Here is a 14,833-nt window from a genome sequence, read left to right as displayed (position 1 = left end):
ACGTTTCTGTGGCTCCCAGTGCTAATGAGCTTTGGCTTTGGTCTGGTCCCTGGGCCATCATGTCCCTGTTGACGCTAGTCGGTCCATGATACAGGTCATTTTCAATCAAGTGCACAAAAATTCTGCATTATACACCATTTAAATAACAGTTGCATTTTAGATTTTCTATGCCCAAATATGTTGAGACAACTAGTTCTTAGAATAAAAAGGAATAATTTAAGGGCATATTTTGCAGGTACCTTCAGGTTGCTTGATACTTACAATGACATCAGCACTCTTCAAGATATAAAAACAAAGTCTTTTATATAAATGAAGATATTTGATTAAATTTAGACCGGATTTTTGCACAGACCTTTCTATTAAAATGTCTCTTGAATGGAAGGGACACAATCTTTTGACTTGGATGAAAACTGGAAGGCTGTTTTATAAAACCACCTTCTCCATGTGCCTTGTAAACAACATGTCTCTGGGGGTTGAGAAGGCAATCATAGGTGAGAAATGCCAGCATTGACTACTAGAGTCCTGAGACGTCAAGTGTTTGGATGCATCAGAAAGTGATTAGTCCCAGTCTCAGAGGAAAAGAGCAGGGGTCAGAGGGCTAATGATTGAACGTAGTGATGGTGGTGGGTTGAGTAAATGCCACAAAAGCCTTGTGGTCCTTGGTGGAATGTCATGTGTCTGATTTACCTGCTCCTTGCTGGGCTGAGAACATCACTGTTCTCATTAGAAACTGCTTCTGTGCTGTCTCATAGCAACCTAAAAATAGAAATGTCCCCATTAGGCTGTATAGCTGTGTTGGCTGCTACAAGTTTTTGGCCTCTTTAATTGTGCAAGTAAATATATATAAGTGTGAAATATTTGTGCTCCATCTCTTCATTTATTGAGCAGCGAAACAAGTTAATCAGAGACACAATTGGTTGGAAAATTGTATAAATAAGCTCAAATATCATTGTTGTTATGTTATGGAAATAGTCACTGCTAATGAAACGTGATCTTTGATTTGAATGCGTAAGGAAGCCCATGCATTTACCATATTGGCATGTCCTGCAAGAAGCAGTGTGATGGTGATCCAGAACAGATTCCTTTCTCAAATTTTACAGCTGAATTGTCTTCGATGTGCCCTTTATTACATGGCAGATAGGAAGAATGTCTTTAGAAAAGTAGAAAGGTGGAACTTAATTCCACTTCACATTAGAGATTGTGCAAGCCTCAGCAGTTTTAAAATGTCCTTAAAGACTTGGCTGAAGGCAAATCAACTATGTGATCATTGATCTTTTTATAATATGGAATGTATATTGTATACTGGGTTATATGTTATGTAATGCTTGTTATATGTTGTTGTTGTATTGTCTATATTGTCCATATTGTCCTTTTATCTCCCTTGCCCAGGGACCACAGATGTAAATTAGCTGTATAGCTAACTCTACAGGGCTTGAACTGTGCATGGTCCCTGACAAATAAACTAATAAACTAAACTAAACTGTATTCTAACAACTGCCACTGATGTTCCACACTGCATAGATTAAATTATAGTTGATTTATTGCAGAGGCTTACTATTTGAGGCATGAATTCACACATTTTAAATAGGATAAAAGAAGAAGTAACCAGCAAAAGTATTATTACTTAATTTTCTTCATGAGTACGCCGAACATTGTCAGTTGTTGTTATTTACAAATTGTCCTTTTGAAATAATTTAAATAAAATACACACACGCAGAGCATTTACATGTGTTTGGGAGCTAACACTGTTTTTTCTTTGTTTGCTGCAGATACATCCCAGTTTCGTGACTATTTCACGAACTGCCGTGAGACTGGGTTGGCAGATATGAAGTTAAGGACAGAGGTTTTCATCAGACACAAATTATTTTTGGTCGACTCTGACGTCAAGAGAGTACACGTTTCATTCAACAAGCAGGAAAGTAAGTTATTTATAACCCGCAGCATCTCCAGGTTGTGATCATTGAGTGCGCAGTGAAAGGAATCCTCCCCGTTGGACTGATGTAGTGAGCCTCCATAACAAAAGCCACACAGCTCATGTGCTATGGTGCCAGAAAGGTACGGCGCCCTGTAACCTAAACTAGGACGCGTCGATGGCAACAGTCGCGGCTGAAAAAATAGGGATATTGCGAAGAATTGCAACAAACTTTCTCTTCTGAATGATACATTTTCTCCCGATTCCTTCCCTCTTGCATGACAAAGCACTGGCTACTTTGAGCATGGAAAACCTCTCCTCAGACTGGGTAAGAGAATTAGCAGACATTAAGTTGTTTTGCAAAATTAATGAAAACGAAGATTAATGGATTCAACTTTGTCGTTATCTTGCGTATAGCTGCTTTCTTCATCTTAGAAGAAGGCTGATAGAAATAGATGGACATATTACATCCATACTTACCATATGACGTAAGTATGTGTATGCTATAATGAAAATGAATATTTAGATAAAAAACACAATTTCTAATGTTGGATTTAACGGAGAATTAGACGTTTGGAATGCAGCGTCTCCAAGTTATCCAAAATCAGAACCATGGACAGCGACTCTTTGGCCTCACACGGTGCCGATATTTAATGTCGCCTGTCACTATTTTAATTTTAGATATTAACATAAAAACACGTTGTTGTAGCCAGTCAGTTAGATATTTTCGAAAAAGATGAATAAGGCTGGTGTTTTTGCGGACTTATAGGTTTATGGATTCTTATGTTCGTCGTTCTTCGTCGCTTTCATAAATATATTGGAAAAAGACACAAACGAGCTCCTGTCTTGACAGAGATAACGAGATAAACTTTGATCTTGATATCAACATATTATGATCATCCATCCGTATATGTTTGTGAATCTACAATCTAACAGGTGCTGTTAACCACGCTGTCTGCTGCACAGACATGCTTTTTTGGCATGGAAATGATCAGTTTCCATTTTGGAAAACTAAATGTTTTTATTTTATAATTTGCATATTACCATCATCTGAATTATTGTATAAAGAAAGTATTTCCTGTATCAGAAATCTGTAACAGTAAGTTATATGTATAATCTTTAAGTGTAACAGACTGCCACCTGCTGGTGGTGATGATTTAGCAAAACATTAAAAGATCAAACAATATGAGTCTTAAATTATGAGGATTTTGCGATGTAAGCTGAACTACTTCAATGCTTTGTTCAAAGGACTGTGAGCTGTAAGTTCAACACTGAGAAGATCTGTGATTGGCTGGGAGATGGAAGATATACTGGAGCTGCGGACAGATGGAAACTCACTCCTGAAGGCGGTATGGCTCAGACGCTTGAGACTCACCAGGCTTCTGTTGGAAGGAGGTGCATACATCAATGAGAGCAATGAACGTGGAGAGACTCCACTCATGGTGGCCTGCATGTCCACACACACTGACCAGCAGAGTGTGAGCAAGTCAAAGCTGGTGAAATATTTGCTGGACAACCAGGCAGACCCCAACATACAGGACAAAGCCGGCCGGACAGCTCTAATGCACGCCTGCATCCACAAGGCTGGGCACGAGGTGGTGGATCACCTGCTGAGCAATGGAGCTGATCCCAGTCTAGAGGACAGGAGCGGGGCCTCAACCCTGGTCTACGCCATCAACGCAGATGATAAGATAACACTAAAACTGCTCTTGGATGCATGCAAAGCTAAAGGCAAGGATGTCATTATAATCACCACAGACAAGTCGCCGTCCGGGACTAAAACTACCAAACAGTACTTAAATGTCCCCCCATCACCAGAGCTGGATGAGAGTTCCTCCCCATCATACTGCACCTCTCCGTCTGATATTAATGTCACTGCATCTCCCACACCTGAGCATGATCAACAAAACATAGTCTTCAGTTTCCAGACCAAGCTGAAAACCTCTAGTTCAGCTGCAAAGCTCGTCAACGGGCCCACGTCTCCAACACGCCGGCCTGCGAACCCCAAACGTGCACGTTTGCCTCAGCTGAAGAGGCTGCAGTCAGAGCCTTGGGGGCTAATCGCTCCCTCAGTCCTTGCTGCAGCTGTGGCCCAAGAGGAGAGTAAGAAAGCCAGCTCTGATGAGGATGTTGTTGCAGGGGTAAACGGACTCTCTCTGAGTAAGAGGTCAGCTTTATCTCGACAGAGCAGTGTGGATGGGAAGGACAGCTTATTCCCTCTGGTGGGTGAACAACCATGCAAAATGACAACCTCGCTATCAGTTCCTCTAACGTCCAAAGCATCATATGAGAGATCTCTTAGCCAGCAACAGCCGCTGGCACGGCGCAGTACTGTGCCCACAGAGCAGGACAGCAGCTGCAGTAGTGGACTCGTCAGTCTGAGAGACACAATGCATAGGAGACGTCTGGGGAACGATCACTATGACTCAGACTCACAGCTCTACTCAGACTCTGGCATGTTAGACTCTCCTAAGGTCCCGATGGAGCGAAGGAAACTAAACACTTCTCCACTAGCGATGTTGACCAGCTCCAGAGAATCTCTAGACATCAACGCCAGCCCGTCCTCTCCCAGCACAGCACACAGGCGTGCACCTGGCCTCCTAGAGAGGAGAGGCTCGGGCACACTGCTGCTGGACCACATCTCCCACACCAGGCCCGGCCAGCTGCCCCCTCTCAACATCAACCCCAACCCTCCCATTCCTGACATCGGGGCTAGTAGCAAGCCCTCCTCACCTCTGGCCACAGGTATTAGATCTATAGCTCCAGTAGCACCAAACACACCAAAGAGAGGCTGCCTCAAGTCCAAGAAGAAACTTGTGAGAAGGCACTCTATGCAAGTGGAGCAGATGAAACAGCTTTCTGATTTTGAAGAGCTGGCTCATTAGTTAGTAATGGTGTTTATGCAGCACATATTGTGGGTGTAGAAAATGCTAACACCATAACTTGTCAGGAAGTACATCCATAGGTTAAACTGTGTAGACTCACAGCCATCTAGATGTTGAATAATGTATAATTTATATAAAATATACAGTATATATAAAAATATATATTGAAACTAAGCAATATAGATAGACTTCCTCCCTGTGTTACACCCAACCTTAAAACTATTATCTTTTGACTTCAACACCTGCTGTATATGTATTACAATTTTGAATGTAAATGCCAATACAGGGTACTATTCTTCTAAACTAGCTCTCTTAAGGCCCTGACACACCAACCGGATAATTGGCCGTCGGACAGTCTGGCGAGGTCAGTGACTCGAGTCTGTTCGGTGTGTTCCGTGCTGTCGTCCGTCGGAGGGGCGGTCGGCCTTCATTTTGGCCGACCTGACCTGCTGGGTCGGATGGCGGGCAGTCGAAAATCTTTTAAACTGACCTTTGTCGATCTGAAATGAAGACAGATTCAGCAGCTGTATGGCTTATTTGGCGTTTCAGTGAACTATTTTTGTAAAATACGAGATCGTAAGTCGCCATTATGTTCGGCTGGAGAAGCCAGACCCACGTGACGCATTTGTCATTTTTGGGCGACAATACAGATTAGCATCGCCTACTGTTATGGAAACATATTACGTCTCATGCATGCGCAGAACGCATGCTCAAGTCGGCGTCGCTTCAGTGTGTTCCGAGGCACTTTTTGGACCTCGGGGAGTCAACTGATCAGTCCGACTGCCTTTTCTGCCGACGGTCGGCTGTCGGGTTGGTGTGTCAGGGCCTTTACATGATAATGTAATCCGTAGGGAACATACAGGGTCCATTTGTAGCCAGCAGGCCACTTGGGTGCACTTTGTGCATATGTAATTAGCACCATTAATGGACTTTCTTTTAAAAAGAAAGATGTGATGCACTTGTCTGAGATGTAGCTTTGAGTAAGATGAAAATTGACTGTTTGTAGCAAATGTGTACAAAGTGCCTTCAAGATAAAGAAACCTAAAAAAGAAAATAAAAAAACAGTGGACAGATACATTTATTGTGTTAGGAGCATTTTGAATTCATAATGATGTACCCAAAATGTGTTTTATTTCAACGTGATGTGAATGAATGAATTATGCCTTAAGGAACAGGTAAAACGATGGGCTATGTATAACAGCACTTTATTGCCCAGGAGGAAAAAAAATTTAAATGTTGCTATTAACAGTGTTACAAAAACCTTCAAAGCACACATAATTCTAGTAACATTGAATGACATTCGAGCCCTCAGTCAACGTAGACATTGGTGAAACTTGTCAATTAAAATGTCATTTCATGCTAATGGCAATCAAAACTAAAGATCATAAAGCTTCCATGTAACTTACCTGTGAAGCAACTTCTGTTTAAGAAAAAAAAAAACATAATGAAATCCATAGTATTTTTGTAAGTAGTTTGTTGTATATTCTAAATAAATGTCAATCACTTGTGAATTTCTGTCTGTTTTTGTCCCATTAAGTAGGATCTGAGCTGATAGTAGCCACACATACACTCATTAGAAAGAGTACCAGTCCTGCCTCAGGCCACTTGGCAGTTCTTTGGTACTATGAAGATGATGATGATGACGATCATCATCGATGTCACTGTGATTATATCAGACGAACCATAGAGGCACTTAGATCCCACAGCTTCTTGGCAGCTTCATTATCCAGACCCTGAGGGACCGCTGTAATCAGAGCAGAATTTAGTGTTAGAACAAGTTTTCATTCAGGATACAATCAATAAGCATGGGAATCACAGGGCAACTTACAATATAGTGATACTGCAAAATTTCTCCAATATTTCTAATGATGGTTATTCAGATGATTTTGTGTTAAGCAACATATTTTCCTGTCTATAAGGAGGAAGTACTGTATTCCATAGCCAGCGAAATCATTTTTCCACTATACAAGAATCAATTAATATTTTGTATTAATTATCCTTAAAAAGCCCCAGATTTACTAAGTGGCTATTGGTCTGTGAAAATTTGATTAACTGTTATTTTGTTTGGGAATATGCACTACTAAAGCACAATATCCACTGACTTGATAAGTTGAGTCCTGTTTTTTTGCCTGATATTGACACAGAGTCTTGAAAACCAGCCAGTATCAAACAACAACTTGGTGACTAGGTGAAGAACAAAGTTGAGCATTTAGCAGGTACAAAGCCAGAAATGTCCCTTAGTAGTCAGTGGAGAGCAAAAAAGAGTGAATATTGGACAAACATTCATCAGGTGCAGAGGTTAAGCACGGGGACAGCACTTAATTTTTGCTCTGGGGCTCCCATCAGGTTAAACCGGCCATGATTGTACTAGAACATAAAGTGTTATTGCTGCCAGTGTATCGACATCGACTCTCAATATAGTGAGATATTTTGTATTAATAAAGGCTGTCTACTTGCGTTCAATTTGTTGTTGTTTGTTAAGGACTCTTGTAATTATAATTGCACATTCTATATTTTTTTTCTTCTCTTCCTTAGGTAATATTCCTTTTATAAGCCCCTAGGGGTTTTCTTAATCTCACCTGCACAATCTTTTTTTTATTACCTTATTTTCTTGTGTTACTGTTTTATTGTGCAAAATAAACAAATTCAAATGTCTCACCTCTAATAATTACGTTACCATCTGCTGATTTACTAGTCTCTAGATTTACTAGATTTGCCAGACATTCCTCCACTGCTGCAGAGGGGGGTCTGGCTAGTCCACATGGGAGAAAAACGTGCCCTGGTTTATTGCCATTTTAAACCAATCACAATCGTCATGGTCGGCGCTAAACTCCGCTCGGAGCCACTGCAAAATAGCCTCGGGAAGGAACATTATTTGGTGGAACCTGTACATTCAAAAGTTGTTGCAAGAGAAAACTCAGATTGGACAGATAGTCTAGCTAGCTGTCTCAATTTACCATGCAGAGCTCTGAGGAGCAGTTAACCATAGTCCTCATAAATCCACCGGAGTTTAAAATTACAACACAAAGAAAGCGGAAGGAAACGGACATCGGCGAAAAGACATGCATCCGGCAGAATTTCCTGTGGCATCTGAGCAATCCCGGAAGTGGAACGTCGAGGATATAGACTACTGTTTTACTGACTAACCTGTAGTAGAGTCCACTTTCATTCTCCCGGCTTTCCTCCACAGCGAAGTAGATGTTGGTCTGAGCCCCTTCTGTTGGAGCCTTGACGAGTAATTTGAGTGGTATATATACACTCACCTAAAGGATTATTAGGAACACCCTACTAATACTGTATTTGACCCCCTTTCACCTTCAGAACTGCCTTTATTTTTCATGGCATTGATTCAACAAGGTGCATTCTTTAGAAATGTTGGCCCATATTGAGAGGATAGCATCTTGCAGTTGATGGAGATTTGTGGGATGCATATCCAGGGCACGAAGCTCCTGTTCCACCACATCCCAAATATGTTCTATTGGGTTGAGATGTGGTGACTGTGGGGGCCATTTTAGTACAGTGAACTCATTGTCATGTTCAAGAAACCAATTTGAAATGATTCAAGGCTTCGAGCTTTGTGACATGGTGCATTATCCTGCTGGAAGTAGCCATCAGAGGATGGGTACATGGTGGTCATAAAGGGATGGACATGGTCAGAAACAAGGCTCAGGTAGGCTGTGGCATTTAAATGATGCCCAATTGGTACTAAGGGGCCTAAAGTGTGCCAAGAAAACATTCCCCACACCATTACACCACCACCACCAGCCTGCCCAGTGGTAACAAGGCATGACGGATCCATGTTCTCATTCTGTTTACGCCAAATTCTGACTCTGACATCTGAAAAATCGAGACTCATCAGACCAGGTAAAATTTTTCAATTGTCTTCAATTGTCCAATTTTGGTGAGCTCGTGCAAATTGTAGCCTCATTTTGCTATTTTTAGTGGAGATGAGTGGTACCCAGTGGGGTCTTCTGCTGGTGTAGCCCATCCGCCTCAAGGTTGTTCGTGTTGTGGCTTCACAAATGCTTTGCTGCATACCTCGGTTGTAACGAGTGGTTATTTGAGTCAAAGTTGATCGTCTATCAGCTGGAATCAGTCGGCCCATTCTCCTCTGACCTCTAGCATCAACAAGGCATTTTCGCCCACAGGACCGCCGCATAATGGATGTTTTTCCTTTTTCAGACCATTCTTTGTAATCCCTAGAAATGGTTGTGCGTGAAAATCCCAGTAACTGAGCAGATTGTGAAATACTCAAACCAGCCCGTCTGGCACCAAGAACCATGCCACGCTCAAAGTTGCTTAGATCACCTTTCTTTCCCATTCTGACATTCAGTTTGGAGTTCAGGAGATTGTCTAGACCTGGACCACACCCCTAAATGCATTGAAGCAGCTGCCATGTGATTGGTTGATTAAATAATTGCATTAATGAAAAATCTTACAGGTGTTACTAATAATCCTTTAGGTGAGTGTATACACCACCATACAACTCTCTTCCACAGGGACATTGTGGACCAGAAGTGTCGGCTAATCATAGGACATAATGTTTCACTTTATTCACAAACTCTAAGAGTTGAAAGGTTTATTAAATACTGAAAAATGTCTGGTGTGATATATAAAAAAATGTCAATACCTTGCTGCCTGTTAGTCATCTCCCTTGTAAAGAAGGTATTAGTTAATGCTCAAGTAATGCTGATGTATGTCATCAAAATAGATTTGACCTGTTGAGTTAAAGCAGTATTTACATACGTGCTATTTAATATTAAACACTGAAACGAAGCCATAGAAAGAATAATTCGATAAAATCTCTTGAAGTGTAATAGAAAATGAGAAAAACTGCACCTCTTTCTGTAGCTTTATTAGCTCTGTCCATATCTCTACAGGCCAGAATGACTCCTGCACTTGAAACACAGCAGCAAATCTTGTACATTTCAAATGAAATTAAATATTTAAAGGCTAGAATATGAAACCAGGATAAGTCACTAACCCCTTCTAGCCAGGTCAACAGCATTTTATTTGCCAATCCCAGTGTTGCCTCCGGTAACCAACACAGTTTTTCCAACCAATGACGCTTTGCTGCAATACGCTTCACCTGATATCCAACTGTTGACTGCAGCGTTTTAATTTTGTACCAAAATATTCTCAAATGTCAAGGTTTCACATTCAAACTACTGGGAACTTTTTTGATAATCAAATAATTTTTCAAGCAAAAATGACAAATATTTTCTTGAAAAAATTACTAAAACTGAAGCTTGTCTCAGTATCTCAAACAACTGCTGTTTTTTTCTGTGTTTCTTTTTATCCCTGTAAATAGGGTTTATAAAAAAACAAGCTATTTTAAGACATCATCTTTGGCTCTGGGAAATAATCATGGACATTTGTTCAATATTTTTTGACATTTCATAGATTAAACGATTAATCAATTCATCAATTGATATGATTAAAACACGTCTTATAGGCCTACTACTTTTACACAAACTGTAGAAATAAAAGTCTGTTTTCTGCCTTTATTGTTCAAATAAATCTATTCATCTATCTCTTCATCCCTCTATTAACAACATACTTTACATCCTGTGACCATATAACAATCAAGGCAATAATCAAATCAGTCATTAATAATAATAACTATAATGGAAGATCACATTGTATATTTAAACTATGGGCTAGTTGGATATATCCATCCATCCATCTTCGTCCGCTTATCCGGTGTCGGGTCGCGGGGGGAGCAGCTCCAGCAGGGGACCCCAAACTTCCCTTTCCCGAGCAACATTAACCAGCTCCGACTGGGGGATCCCGAGGCATTCCCAGGCCAGGTTGGAGATATAATCCCTCCACCTAGTCCTTGGTCTTCCCTGAGGCCTCCTCCCAGCTGGACGTGCCTGGAACACCTCCCTAGGGAGGCGCCCAGGGGCATCCTTACCAGATGCCCGAACCACCTAAACTGGCTCCTTTCGACGCAAAGGAGCAGCGGCTCTACTCCAAGCTCCTCATGGATGACTGAGCTTCTCACACTATCTCTAAGGGAGACGCCAGCCACCCTCCTGAGGAAACCCATTTTGGCCGCTTGTACCCTGGATCTCGTTCTTTCGGTCATGATCCAGCCTTCATGACCATAGGTGAGGGTAGGAACGAAAACTGACCGGTAGATCAAGAGCTTTGCCTTCTGGCTCAGCTCTCTTTTCGTCACAACAGTGCGATAAATTGAATGTAATACCACACCCGCTGCGCCGATTCTCCGACCAATCTCCCGCTCCATTGTCCCCTCACTCGCGAACAAAACCCCAAGGTACTTGAACTCCTTCACTTGGGGTAAGGACTCATTCCCTACCTGGAGTAGGCACTCCATCGGTTTCCTGCTGAGAACCATGGCCTCAGAAATAACGGTGCTGATCCTCATCCCAACCGCTTCACACTCGGCTGCGAACCAATCCAGTGAGTGCTGAAGGTCGCAGGCCGATGATGCCATCACGACCACATCATCTGCAAAGAGCAGCGATGAGATCCCCAGCCCACCGAACTGCAACCCCTCCCCACCCCGACTACGCCTTGATATCCTGTCCATAAATATTACAAACAGGATTGGTGACAGAGCGCAGCCCTGGCGGAGGCCAACCCTCACCTGAAACGAGTCCGACTTACGGCGAGAACCTGGACACAGCTCTCACTTTGGTCGTACAGAGATTGGATGGCCCTGAGAAGAGACCCCCTCACCCCATATTCCCGCAGCACCTCCCACAGTATCTCCCGGGGGACCCGGTCATAAGCCTTTTCCAGATCCACAAAACACATGTAGACCGGTTGGGCATACTCCCAGGCTCCCTCCAGGATCCTTGCGAGAGTGAAGAGCTGGTCCGTTGTTCCACGACCAGGACAGAATCCGCATTGTTCCTCTTCAACCTGAGGTTCGACTATCGACCGAACCCTCCTTTCCAGCACCTTGGAGTAGACTTTACCAGGGAGGCTGAGACGTGTGATACCCCTGTAATTGGCACACACCATCTGGTCCCCCTTTTTAAAAAGGGGAACCACCACCCCGGTCTGCCACTCCTTTGGCACTGTCCCAGACTTCCACGCAATGTTGAAGAGGCGTGTCAACCAGGACAGCCCCTCCACACCCAGAGCCTTGAGCATTTCTGGACGGATCTCATCAATCCCAGGGGCTTTGCCACTGTGGATATGTTTGACTACATCAGTGACTTCCGCCTGGGAAATTGACAATGATCCCCCATCATCCTCCAGCTCTGCCTCTAACATAGTATTAGTCGGATTCAGGAGTTCCTCAAAGTGCTCCTTCCACCGCCCTATTACCTCCTCAGTTGAGGTCAACAGTGTCCCATCCTTACTGTACACAGCTTGGATGGTCCCCCGCTTCCCCCCTCCTGAACAGTTTTCCAGAAGCACTTTGGTGCCGACCGAAAGTCCTTCTCCATGTCTTCTCCAAACTTCTCCCACACCCGCTGCTTTGCCTCTTTCACGGCAGAGGCTGCAGCCCTTCGGTACCCTGCAACTGCCTCCGGAGTCCTCTGGGATAACATATCCCGGAAAGACTCCTTCTTCAGTCGGACGGCTTCCCTGACCACCGGTGTCCACCACGGTGTTCGTGGGTTACCGCCCCTTGAGGCACCTAAGACCCTAAGACCACAGCTCCTCGCCGCAGCTTCAGCAATGGAAACTTTGAACATTGTCCACTCGGGTTCAATGCCCCCAGCCTCCACAGGGATGCACGAAAAGCTCCGCCGGAGGTGTGAGTTGAAAGTCTGTCGGACAGGGGCCTCCTCCAGACGTTCCCAATTTACCCGCACTACCCGTTTGGGCTTACCAGGTCTGTCCAGAGTCTTCCCCCACCCCCTGACCCAACTCACCACCAGATGGTGATCAGTTGACAGCTCCGCCCCTCTCTTCACCCGAGTGTCCAAAACATACGGCCTCAGATCAGATGAAACGATTATAAAATCGATCATTGACCTTTGGCCTAGGGTGCTCTGGTACCAAGTACACTTATGAGCATCCCTATGTTCGAACATGGTGTTTGTTATAGACAATCCATGACTAGCACAGAAGTCCAACAACAAACAACCACTCTGGTTTAGATCAGGGAGGCCGTTCCTCCCAATCACGCCTCTCCATGTGTCTCCATCATTGCCCACATGCGCGTTGAAGTCTCCCAGCAGAACAATGGAGTCCCCCACTGGAGCCCCATGCAGGACTCCAGTCAAGGTCTCCAAGAAGGCCGAATACTCCGAACTCTTGTTTGGTGCATATGCACAAACAACAGTCAGAGTTTTCCCCCCCACAACCTGCAGGCGTAGGGAGGCGACCCTCTCGTCCACCGGGGTAAACTCCAACATAGCGGCGCCCAGCCGGGGGCTTGTGAGTATCCCCACACCCGCCCGGCGCCTCACACCCTGGGCAACTCCGGAGAAGAAAAGAGTCCAACCCCTATCCAGGAGTATGGTTCCAGAACCGAGACTGTGCGTAGAGGTAAGCGCCACCAGATCTAACCGGTAGCGCTCCACCTCCCGCACCAGTTCCGGCTCCTTCCCCCACAGAGAGGTGACGTTCCACGTCCCCAGAGCCAGCGTCTGCCGCCTGGGTCTGGTCCGTCGAGGCCCCTGACCTTCACTGCCACCCATTTGGCAGCGCACCCGACCCCAGCGGTTCCTCCCACAGGTGGTGGGCCCATAGGCTGGAGAGATGGGAGCCACGTAGCTTTTTCGGGCTGTGCCCGACCGGGCTCCGTGGCAAACCCGGCCACCAGATGCTCGCTGACGAGCGTCTGGTATATATATATATATATATATATATATATATATATATATATGTTATGTAATTTGAGCCTGCCCTGTAAAAGACAATTTTCTGTCACTTGTGACAGACAATAAAGTTTTTCTTATCTTATCTCAAATGATTTCTCAACACTTTAAATGAAGAAACCTTTAACAATATGAATATATTGTCGGTAGCCTACTTCTCCAATGGTGCAACGAGAGTGCGAGGTGAAGGAGCTGACCAAATAAATGGAAAGATTCATGCTAACTGCATATAAGTGCTTGAGTCGCTGTATTTCAATGACGCAAACCAGAAATTGGCACCATTTGTTTTATTTCATGCTGCTCGCGAATCGCGATGCGGGCTAGGCTGCTCCTTCTGGTATGCTAGCTTGTAGCATTAGCATGTTAGCTTGTAGCCTGCGTGGAGCAACATAAACAAACAAAACATGCTTGCTAATGTGATTTGCTTTATGGGCTGTCGCTGTAGCTTCTGACATTGAATTTATAGACCATTTCACATCAAGAATACACTACAGATAGCATAATAGCCTAACCATATCAAACTTCCTACAACCAGAGGGTTATTTTCCTTGCAACAAGTATGTATTTTTCGATTTACTTGTAATTTTATTTAATGAAAAATATGTTTGATATATTATATTATATAATAATAATAATAATAATAATAATAATAATAATAATAATAATAATAATAATAATAATAATAATAATAGTTTAAAAATTGTTGGTGAAAATTGCAGTTGGTACAATCACAGAATTTCTAATAAGGGAAGAACTTCCACTCTCTCGTTACTTCCGGCTTCTGAACTGGTTGCAGCAGATCGGCTTTGGTATAATGTAAAAAAAAAACTCCCCTCTTTGTCGCACAGGCAACGCATGTGCAAAACAGTCAATAGGAACCTGATTCTATTCACCGGTTACCGTAGTCTCTTAGTACATCCATGAGTCTGACGGAGCAACTGAGTCTGAGCATAAATTAACTGTTGCTGTGACCACAGCAATCATTTTAGAATACTGAAAAACAAATTATGTATCGCTTTGAAGGTCTGCATGCTGTTTTACACAACTGAATTAACCCTTCCCTGTTAAAGTCCGATCACAGCGCACTGTATTTCTGTTTAAACACGGTCCATCTCACATTAGCTACAAATTTACCGCAAACCAACAACAAGAAATGCAAATAACAGTAGTTCCCATGTTGGTACACCTTACATTACACACAGCCTTCCTCCTTGCTGTACCGCTTA

At 43.4% G+C, this 14,833-nt stretch overlaps 1 protein-coding gene and 1 pseudogene across 1 annotated transcript; one reads left to right on the top strand and one right to left on the bottom strand.

Moving 5' to 3' along the window:
* Window positions 1-1,811: 1,811 nt before the first annotated feature.
* On the top strand, window positions 1,812-5,353 carry ankrd34c (ankyrin repeat domain 34C). Its single transcript, XM_039807746.1, has 2 exons — window positions 1,812-2,240; window positions 3,161-5,353. Exon 2 carries the CDS (start codon window positions 3,211-3,213, stop codon window positions 4,795-4,797), a length of 1,587 nt encoding a protein of 528 aa, XP_039663680.1. The 5' UTR covers window positions 1,812-2,240; window positions 3,161-3,210; the 3' UTR covers window positions 4,798-5,353.
* An 819-nt stretch (window positions 5,354-6,172) lies between these two features.
* Window positions 6,173-14,529, bottom strand: LOC120563780 (annotated as a pseudogene).
* Window positions 14,530-14,833: the final 304 nt, after the last annotated feature.

Source organism: Perca fluviatilis, chromosome 8, assembly GCF_010015445.1.
Source record: "Perca fluviatilis chromosome 8, GENO_Pfluv_1.0, whole genome shotgun sequence".
Taxonomy (NCBI): domain Eukaryota; kingdom Metazoa; phylum Chordata; class Actinopteri; order Perciformes; family Percidae; genus Perca; species Perca fluviatilis.
This window is presented reverse-complemented; position numbering and strand designations above follow the sequence as displayed.

Excerpts from the sequence above, each read along its gene's own strand:
- ankrd34c (XM_039807746.1), top strand. The coding sequence starts at position 3,211 with ATGGAAGATATACTGGAGCTGCGGACAGATGGAAACTCACTCCTGAAG.